The sequence below is a fragment of the Nicotiana attenuata genome, unplaced genomic scaffold, assembly GCF_001879085.1.
Source record: "Nicotiana attenuata strain UT unplaced genomic scaffold, NIATTr2, whole genome shotgun sequence".
In the NCBI taxonomy this organism is placed as follows: domain Eukaryota; kingdom Viridiplantae; phylum Streptophyta; class Magnoliopsida; order Solanales; family Solanaceae; genus Nicotiana; species Nicotiana attenuata.
The window spans coordinates 40,305-51,578 of record NW_017674731.1 but is presented as its reverse complement, the minus strand read 5'-3'; the positions used below and the strand labels follow the sequence as shown (position 1 = coordinate 51,578).

General features: G+C 34.4%; 1 protein-coding gene across 1 annotated transcript; it reads right to left on the bottom strand.

Moving 5' to 3' along the window:
* Positions 1-6,369: 6,369 nt before the first annotated feature.
* Positions 6,370-7,263, bottom strand: LOC109219185 (dynamin-related protein 4C-like). Its single transcript, XM_019383625.1, has one exon. The coding sequence runs from the start codon at positions 7,261-7,263 to the stop codon at positions 6,370-6,372; it is 894 nt and encodes a 297-aa protein (XP_019239170.1).
* Positions 7,264-11,274: the final 4,011 nt, after the last annotated feature.

Below are 11,274 nucleotides of genomic sequence, written 5' to 3'. Positions count from 1 at the left end.
TATAAAAACTATAAAATTTGGTTATAAAATGAGCAAATTTGACTTCGATCAACGTTTTGGGTAAACGGACCGGACCCGTGATTTAACGGTCCAGAGGGTCCGTAAGAAAATATGGGACCTTGGCGTATGCCCGGAATCGAATTCTGAGGTCCCGAGCCCGAGAAATGAATTTTTAAAGGAAACTGTTTTCTGAAATTTTGTTAAGGAAATTTGAAATGGTTTGATTATTAACGTGTTGGTATCGGGCCCGTATTTTGGTTCCGGCGCCCCGTACAGGTCTTATATATGATTAAGATGTTTCTGTAAAGTTTGGTGAAAAACGGACGTCGTTTGACGTGATTCGGACCTAAATTGCTAAATTTGATACTTGATGAAGTTTGAGAAAAAAGTTCTCGATTTTGAGGTTTGATTCATTGTTATTGAGGTTATTTTGGCGATTTGATCGCACGGATAAGTTCGTATGATGTTGTTGAGTTAGTACGTGTGTTTGGTTAGGAGCCCCCGAGGGCTCGGGTGTGTTTCGGATGTGTTTTGGGAAGTTTTTGACTTAGAAAACGTTGCAGGTTTTTCAGCTGTTGGGTTCCTGATGTGTTCTTCTTCGCGTTCGCGGGAGTACCTACGCGAACGCGAAGTGCAAATTTTGGTGGAGGGAAAATCCTTCTACGCGAACACGTAGCTCAGGTCGCGAACGCGAAGCAATGGGAGTTTATACCTTTGCGAACGCGGTCCTGGCCACGCGAACGCGAAGGCCAAAGTGGACCTGGGCAGGGGGAGGGGTAATTACCCTACGCGAACGCGACCCATTGGACGCGAACGCGAGGGCTCGAGGGGATCCTTCTCCGTGAATGCGAGCCCATTTACGCGAACGCGAAGGCTTAATCAGCCTTACCCATCGCGAACGTGAAGGGCAATTTTGCCAGTGATTTTAAAAGCCCAAAACAGAACATTTACGGGATTTCATAGAAATTTTACAAACCCCTTCTTCTCCAAAGCTCTTAGGCGATTTTTGAAGCATTTCTTCATCAAAACTTTTTGGGTAAGTAATCTTTAACTTGTTTTCTTCATTTTTCATTAACACCCATTAGATTTCTAGGCCTAAATCATGTGAATAAGGGTAGAAAATTAGGGATTTGGGTAGAATTAGTGCTTTTTGAATAATTGTAATTTAGACCTCGTTTTGGGGTCGAATTCTGAAAATAATTATATATTTGGGCTCGTGGGTAAATGGGTGATTAGATTTTGGTCCGAACCTCGTGTTTTGACCAAGCGAGCCAGGGGTCGATTTTTGGGTTTTTGGGAAGAATGATTAGAAAGCTATGATTAAGCATTGGAATTGAATTGTTTAGCATTTATTGATGTTATTAAGTCGACTGTGTATAGATTCGATTGGGTTGGAGCCGAATTTGAAAGGAAAAGCGGTGTTTGAGGCTTGAGTTAGCCGTGGAAGTTCGAGGTAAGTGTTTGGTCTAACCTTTGCTTGAGGGATTAGGAGTTGAAAACTATTTGCTATGTGGTATTAGTTGTGTACGACGTATATGCATGGTGACTAGTATCTATACGTTGGTGTCTAGCATGACCGCGAGTCTTTATATTGTGAATATCTTGATTTCGTTGTATTCTTCATGCTTTGGTGATGATTTCTAGTTGTTATGGAAAGTTTGTGAAAGGAATTGAGACCTTTGAACATCTTGGAGCATTGGCTCGAGTTATATTATGAATTGTGAAAGTATATGAGATGATTGAACCCTTTGGAGTATTGGCTCAAGTTGTAAAGCGAGTTATGAAGTATAAGTGAAAGATAGAGAAAGAGTTATTGAAATGTTCCCTTGCCGGGATTTAATCATGTAATTATTGTTCCCTTGTCGGGATTTCTATATGTTCTTGTTTATTACCTTGCCCTTGTTTGCGATTGTTGTTTGGGTGAGGAAGAGTGTTAAAGCACGAAGGGTGATGCCGTGCATTGTTGATATTGTGAGGAAAGAGTGTAAAGCACGAAGGGTGATGCCGTGCCGCACGATGTACCATTCCGTGCTGATTATATTGATTACATGGTGAGGAGAGAGAGTAAAAGCACGAAGGATGATGCCTTGCACATCTTTGATCAATAATTGTTTTGGTGAGGACGAGAGTAAAAGCACGAAGGGTGATGCCGTGCAAACTGTTGATTTCTGATCCTTGTTGATATTCGTGTTATGTTGTTCCTTTCTTTAGTTGATGCCTTTCTATTCAGAATTGTTATCTCCCCCACAGCGTGTTTCCCCTTCCCACATTGACTGGTTATTTCTGTATTTCTTATTCCGTTGTATATATATTTAAACTGCACAAGTTTAATTGGTAGTCTGGTCCTAGCCTCGTCACTATTTCGTCGAGGTTAGGCTAGACACTTACCAGCACATGGGGTCGGTTGTGCTGATACTACACTCTGCACTGTGTGCAGATCCCGGAGCAGCTTTCGGACAGTAGTTGGAGGGCTTCCTTCAGTCCATCCGGAGACCCAAGGTAGACCTGCAGGCGTCCGCAGGCCCTGGCGTCTCCCTCTATCTCTATTCCCTGTTTCATTTTCTTTGTTCAGAAACAGTTTATTGTATTTTCTTCAGACCTTGTATGTAGTGACTCTTAGACAGTCTGTGACACTGTGACACCAGATTTTGGGTATTTCAGATTTTAGAAGTTGTAATAGACGTTGATTCCAGATATTTTATTATTATCTTCCGCTTAATTATTTAAAGTTCCGCTGATTTCATGTTATCGCTTATATTTGTTAAAAAGAAGAAATTTGTTAACGAAGTAAGTAGTCAAGTTTTGGCTTGCCTAGCTCCCAATAGTAGGCGCCGTCATGACTCCCGAGGGAGGAAAATCCGGATCGTAACAAATTGTTAAAGTAAAATTTATAATGCCATTAGAGCAAATATATAGAAACGGTAGGACTGGGAAAACATTACTATTTGGTTGAATAAAAGAAATGATATGCTTTTCGCAAAAGACAATAAAAGTTATAACTATAATAATAATAATAATAATAATAATAATAATAATAATAATAATAATAATAATAATAGTAACAATAAAATAATAATAATACGAATTAGGTCTATTTTGGGATAACAACGCTAAAATAATTATTCTTATATTATCAGTAATATTAGAAGCTTAAAGAAATAGTTTGGAAGAAAGGAGGCACAAAATTGGATGTCAACAGCTGCCCCTCTTTGACCGGAGATGATGAAAGAGTTTTCGGGCAAATATATTGACTTAGTAGCCAATTTTGTCCCGACCATCAAGGTTGAAATGGGACAAAGGGGATATCAAAAATGATTGCGGCCGAACTCCGGTTTCGAGTTGCCTACATATCTCGGGTTTCAGGAGAATCAGGCCATATGTAGTTCAAGACTTATGGTACCCTGGAGTAGGACTCAACTATTGATGCAGATTCTAAAATTCTGCCCCAGTGTCGAATAATAGAGACACTGGGTACCATGATTGAAAGAAAGATGCTTGCAATAAGAATTAGATTATGAATTTTGAGAGTCGAGCCGAGCGGAGTCAAAAGTAGATCCTTAACCTTTGTTGGAGAGTTTGGTATTCCTCTCCAACAGATTGCCCCAGCTCACTGCTAAGATATAGTTCCACGTTGCGCTATATTTCCTGCAAAGTTTAACAATGCTAAAAATATTCGTTAGGAAATAAGATGCAATATGGCATAAAAGTAATCTTATGAAAATGATATTTAGGCATCGATTCATAAGAAAAGCGAATTTAAAACATATAAAAATATAATTTTATGGTGACATATTTATAATTATATATACAAAAAATATATAAATTTTATACACTTTTCAGCTAATGGATATTAATATAAATAACATCACGCAGGCTAAAAGTGATCTTTTCCAATAACTTAAGGAAGAAATTTAGGGTTTGAATATAAATGGAGTGAACCTTTAAAAAATGATAAGCAGGACCAATTAACAAGTTGTTTATATGCCATAGTCAAGTGAAATAAGCCTAGCCTATTTTTCCCCACGAACAAATTCAATTTATATGGTCCCTCAATTTATCTCATTTTGCACAATACGTCTTAGCTTAATTATAATCCATCTCCGGATTGGGACTAATTTGTTCTACTTCTAGCATTTTTCTCCTTTGACTAGAGTTTGTCTACATGAATTTATTGCCCGACTTAAAAATTTAAACTCTTAGATGACATGTCTCGTACGATGTAACATAGTAGTAATACTATTGACTACGTTTTAAGTTTGAATCTCATTGTCATCTATTAATAATATATTTTTATAGTGTCGTATTAGATACCCCTTTTAAAGAAGAAGATGGTGTCATCTTTTAGCATACAAAAAGAAGTTCTTATATAAGTGTGTGTGAATACCTTTTTTGTTGAAAAAAAATCTGTATATAATAAAGAAGTTGACACCACATTTAAAATAAATATTATTTTGACATTGAAAGTAAAACTTTAAAACTAAGTATAGCCCTAACTCAGTTTAAAACTAGGGATTTTTTCCTATCTATACCATATATGAAACTTTATTACCAAAAATGTTCATAATTTGTTAATTACCCGCCTAGTCCACACTTTTACTACAATTTATATACCAATCCATAATTAGGCAGATTCTGCCATTTAAAACGCGCTAAAAAGAAGGCACGAAATCTGCGTTTGATTCTTTCCACATTAAATTCGAATTTTGAAACGTAAAGAGATCTCATTGCTGCGTAATTCTCTCATTCACTACAATTCTAAAACAACGCAAGCTTCAGGAGCTCCAGTACTCAATTTGCTTTTACAAATTCTACAACGCAATACAAATTGTAGAATTCAAAATTGTTCTTCATCGACCTCAGTACTCAAATTGTCGAACCTATATCTGTTCTTCATCTCTTTCACACCATAATCAACATTTTGTGGTGCAAAGTAATGGCCATTCTGCAGAAAATAAAAAATTATTGAACATTAGTAGTTTGCATAAAAAAGAAGCAGTAATCTACGTATAACTACATGATAACTACAAAATATAACTAAAAGAAGAACAGCCTACCCACACCTATAACTACAAAACAATACAGGACATCTACACATGTAAACATTATCTCAAAACAATAAGGAAGAAAAGGGTAACCACAACTCTATAACTACAAAAATATAACAGTTAGTTCAAGTAACTCACAAAATATAGATTAATTGTAGTTAGTATGAAGGTAAATGTAGCAGCATACAAAAGGTGAAAAATATACCTTATCTACAATTTACCCAGCAGCCTACAAAACAACTACAAAATAACTACATTTATGCACTGTCTAAAAATCACAATTACAATTAACCTTCAAAATTGAGACAAACAATCTACAAAATTTGGACAATTCCACATTTTACCAAAAAACACTTGAACAACAGATTTTTACAACCAAAATCACACTAAAAAACTGTAAAGAAAAATAATTAGTGTTTACCTTTACCAAAATCTTTTTTTGAACCAATTTTGGTACTTTTTTGGAGGGTTTCTTCTTTTTTGATTTTGATGAAGAAGGAGAGACCTTGGGTTTTTTCACAGATGGAATTTTAGGGGAATCTTCAACAAAATCATCATCTACACACAACTCCTAAATTAACTGAAGGTAAAACGTGGGGGTGTGGGGGGTGGGAGGAGAGAGAGGCGGGTAAACGAAAATGGGAGAATATACGCTCCTAAATTAACGCCTAATATAAATGAAGCATTAATTATACCCTCAATTTGAATTATGGTATATAAATGGTAATTTGGTATGTTGAAATGTAATTAACACAATCCTTAAACATTGAAGGTAATAAGGTTTCATATATGATATACGAAGGTAAAAATCCCTTAAAACTAAGTAAAACTTTAAAACTAAATATGGTAGCCCAATTCAAGGACGGGCTTGATGCGTACCAAAAAAACAATGCTTAAGCCGTTAGTTCGGTCTAGCAGAGCATTATAGGCTATTTTCTCGGAAGCAATAGACAGTGAAACTCATAAAATAAAATATATTAAAACTAAGAGATTATCTAAGCTCACAAAATATTTAAAAACCAAGTGATGATGACACACCTAAACATGAAAAGATCAACAACCGAGCTACTGCATCCCAACGGACTTTTGGCAGTAGCATAATTACATCAAATCCGAAAATTTTTTTTTAAAAAAAAAAAAACAAACTAAAATTACATAATAAAGAACATAAACCACAAAATAAAAACAAACACCATCACTTAATACTCGATCACGTTCAAAAACAAATTAAACTTGCATGATGGCCGCCAACTGCTTCTTAAGGTCTTCTAGACGCTCTTCAAGCATCATTCGTTTTGGAGATAGAACATGCAGAATGAAATGCTTATCGGCCCATTAGACCTTTGCATATATGCATAAATAGATCCCCTTCAATCTTATCAACCAACTCCTGGATAGTTGATGTCATATAGATCATCATAAATTCAACCAATCTCAATGAAACAATATCCCAATAAATACCAACTTTTATGTAAACTTGGAAGGCTTTCTGAACAATATCACTATTATAATTTGACAAATGATCAATGTTGACCAACTCCAGGCTTATATTTTTAAGCATCATCGTTTGGGCACCTTTCGAGAGCTCCTCCATCAGCTCCTTCTCCATGGTAGATGATTGGGAAACCAATAGCTCATATTTTGGATTGAAGGTGTTGAAAATCAATCTTTCCATCTCCAAATATTTCAGTGGCAAAACAGCCACTGCATCCTTCTTTGATTCAACCAAATGTCTCACGGCTTCTTTAGGGCTCAGAATTTGAGGGCAAGTTGCACAGTGCTTCTCCAATACATTAAAAACCAGCTTTGAAATATAACTCCACAATAGACCAGGTAACTCCCTTAGATGATCTGATATTTCAGTGAACCTTTTTTGCAAGAAAAATTTCAAGAAATCAGTCTTTTCCTCAGTCTGCATGGCTTGAATTTCTTCCACCAAAAATTTTGGTTGGTTTTCACGAACTTGTTTGAGCTGAATACGGTCATAGAAGCTCTTGAAATGAGCTGCTATTTTAGCAGCAGCCTCCATTTCAGAATTTTCAGGAAACTCTCCATAATCACCCTTAAGAAGCTTGGTTAGTGAGTCATTTGTGGATTCAACAATCCTTTTGATTTCAAGATACACTTGTTTCAGAGTATCCAAATGAGGAGGAGACTCTTCAATTGCAGCAATTGTTGTTGTAATTTCATCGTTAATTACTTTAACACTACAGGCCATTGGAATTTTGAATAAACTGTAGTATCTGTTACTGGAAAGAAAAGGGAAGAGAATAAGTAGTTTATATAGTGGGGAATGGGCCATACTTTATCTCATTAACCGGATAATACCAAATGGGGGTGGGGGTGTGAGAGGGGGGGGGGGGCAAAATTCAAAAATAGCCAGATTTACAAGTGGTAATTGAAAATAGCTACAGTTTCAAAAGTAATCGAAATTTAGCCGCTTTTTATGTAAAGATAAGTCTGAATGAAAACACTGTTCAAAATTCGGAAAATGTTCCTGCAAAATATACTAGAGTTCGAATTTTTTACATGTGAACTTCCAGCATAATATACTGGAGTTCCAGCATAATATGCTGGTCCAGCATTATATGCTGTAAGTTCATATACAGGTGTTACATTCTCCAGTATATTATGTTGGAACTTTCCATGTGTTGGAGTTCCAGCACAATATGCTGGAAGTTCATACATAGGTACACCAATCTCCAGTATATTATGCTGGAACTTTCCGTGTTGCAGCAAAATAATGATTATTTTTCAATGACTTTACAAACGCTAGCTATTTTTCAATTACCAGTCTGAAAACTGACTAGCCCGTGCTATTTTGACATAAGTTGCAAGGGTCCTTAATGTTTTGAGACCTTTTGGGAAAAATTGTGTGGGCTTGAGCCACAACAAACAATTACATTAGAAAAATTATGATTAAAATGCTTGTTAATTAACAGTATTTAGACCTTTTGATAATTAAACAAAGCAAATATCACTCGTTCAGATATGCACTTGTATATATCAAGAGAAAAGTGAGTGTTGAATTGGGAAAGCAATGCATTAAAATTCTTTTCGAATTAGACTAACAAGGCATTAGGCGGTTGTTTCGGTCTAATAAAACATAAATTTCTTAGTCAAATAGCCTGTTTTATCGAAATGCAATTTGTTTCCATCGTAAGTTTTAATCCAACATGATTATAATCCATCTCCGAATTGGGACTAATTTTTCTACTTCTAGCATTTTTCTCCTAAAAGTTTAAATTTTTAGATGACATGTCTCATAAGATGTAATATAGTAGTACTACTATTGATTACGTTTTGAGGCCGAGTCTCATTGTCATCTATTAGCAAAATATTTTCACATTATCACGATAAATACACCTTTTTAATTAGAGGAGGGTGTCATCCGACACCATTTCGCATACAAAAAGAAGGTCGTATATATGTGTGTGTGAATGCCTTTTTTTCTTGAAAAGAATCTCTATATATAAAAGAGGTTGACACCACTTTAAAAATAAAAATTAATTAAAATTAAGTATAGCTCTAACTCAAACTATTTACAAGTCAAATCGTCATAATGTATCATTACGTATAAATTTTGTAAACCCGCGTGGTTGACACAATGAAATAATCTAAGTCCACATGTAATGGTCAATTACAGATTAGAAGAACTCGAACTTTTCTAATGGAATCATGATACAACTTAGATAGAAAAAAGAGACCGAATAATCATAAGGAAATTAATTGGGATTTTTACCTAGCTATACTATAATAAAAATCTATTTACCTCTTTTATTTAGGTTCCTTATTAATTACTTTGTATATCTATATTTACAAGTTATATGTAAAACCATAAAAAAGAGAAAAATTCAAGATCCCTTAAATTTAACCATCAGTTACATGCCACCCACCCCCTATTTCCAATAAGCCCTCATTTAAGATTCTATTCCTTTTTCTAAGGATTTCAAAAATATTTTCTCCATTTCTTAACAATAACGCAAAATCTCTCTTAATTTTTTATAACCACTGTTATCCCTCAGAATTGTCGGTTCTTTTCCTTTTCCAAAGCTTTTCAAACCCAATTTTTCTCTTTCTTACTAATCACCCAAAAATCTCTCTTTCTTATTGATATAATGTAGACGAAATTCGAAATATTACTTTAGAATCAAGTTGTGGGTAAGTTTTGAATCTTGTTTTCTTTCTTTCTAAATTTTTTATTGTATGTGACTTGTATATGATACATCAATACCCAAAACAACACTTGATACAATACTAATATAATTATACTACAATAGGTTTTTAGTATAGTGTTGTGAATGAAACGTGAAGAAGATCATAATTGTGTCACAATTTTTCAGAAATGTATCGCGAATGTACTATAATTGCATATGTATCATAATTGTTGAAGGAATTGTATTTACAAATGTATGATAATTAGATATTCATTGTATATTGTTACGGTCGAGCAGTTGTGAGTTCGTGACGAATTTCACAGTTTGTTTCACAAATATATGATAATTATATATTAATTTATTAGTATTGTATCATGTATTATTTTGGGTATTAATATACCGTATATATATATATATATAATTGTGATACAAATATGATACAATTATGCTTTAAGCATTGATATATCAGATACAATTCAAATACAATTATGATATAGTTATCATACAATTCTTGAATATTTCTTCATTTTTAGTGTTGTCCAGTCTCTCAGCAAAAGAGCGATGCAATTGATGATTTTTTTAATAATATAAAGCTGTCAGCAATGGTGGGAAGAGAGAAGATGGAGATTCTGGGCATAGATTAGGCCATTAAGGGATTTTGATGTTAAAAAAAAAAAAGAATGAGAGAGAAGAGAAGGGGGGAAAAAAGAGAGGAAAGGATGTAATTGAATCCCTTAATTGAAGGCAATAATAATGAGGTGGGAGCCTTTTAAGGAGAAATCTACATAATTTGTAAGAAAACCTAGATATTTATTAAGAACTACAAAACATATGAAACATAGGTAAATAAGTTTCTAATATAGTATAACTAGGTAAAAATCTCAAATTAATTTACCCAATTGACAATTCCAATATGACAAAGTTCTAATCCAAAGCTGACTCGTGTCAAGTAGAAATGGTGGGCTGGCCCATAACATTGAGTCTGCAACTGTTCAGTAATGGCAGCCCAAGTAAAGAACGACCTTTATGTGTAAAACGGGCCCAAAATGTCTTTTCTCGGAATGCAATCCCCGTTCCCATCCTTAAGTTTGGTTTCCCTTCATTATTTGATCTAAGAGACAGCGAGAGTTTGAAATGAAGTAATAAAAAAGTAAAGGGTACTAAGAGAAATGATTTGTTTTAGAAAGTAAATACAAATGAGTTAGACTAGTAAATAACGTGTTTAACTTATATACATATTTATCCAAAAGATATTTATTGATAATTTTCCACAATAAAAGTAATTTTTATAATCTTGATAATAAGGCAAACCTACTTGCTCCAAATATATAAATATAATAAACAAAAATATATATAAAAAATGAGACTGCTTGTCACCATAACAATTTATTCATGTAATTACTTTTCAAATATTGACACGCTTACGAAAATTCTTCCCTACCACAAGATAACTGTTACTACAACGACTGGATAAAACTTATATATATGTAAATAACAACCTCATCGCTTGAGTAGGTCAAACAAGACTACAAGCAGAAAAAAAATTCAAAAGATCAGTCTTTTCATCATTCTGCATAGCATTAATTTCTTCAATTAAGAAATCTTGCTGGTTTTCATGAGCTTGCTTAAGCTGTAGACTATCATAGTAGCACTTGAAAACAGCTACTATCTTAGCAGCAACCTCCATCTCAGGTTTTCCTGGAAACTCCCCATTCTCACCATTCAAAAGCATGGTCAATGACTATTTTGTGAATTCAGAAATCCTTTTGATTTCAAAGAACAATTCTTCTTGAGTATTCAAAATAAGGAGAAGACTCCTCGAATTCAGCAATTGTTATAGTGGTTTCATCATTAATCTCTTTAAGATTACGACCCATTGCATATTTTGAATAATGAGTAAGTGTTAATAGAAAGAAAAATGAGAAGAAAGAAGGATGCTGCTTTTGCAAAATGAATATGGAGTGTACGATGGTTTATATAGGAGGAAATGAGCCATAGTATATCTGATAGATCGGGTAGTACCAAAATGGCTTTGGAGGGGGGGGGGGGGTAGGGGAGAGTTTTGTACGGGG

Excerpts from the sequence above, each read along its gene's own strand:
- LOC109219185 (XM_019383625.1), bottom strand. The coding sequence starts at position 7,263 with ATGGCCTGTAGTGTTAAAGTAATTAACGATGAAATTACAACAACAATT.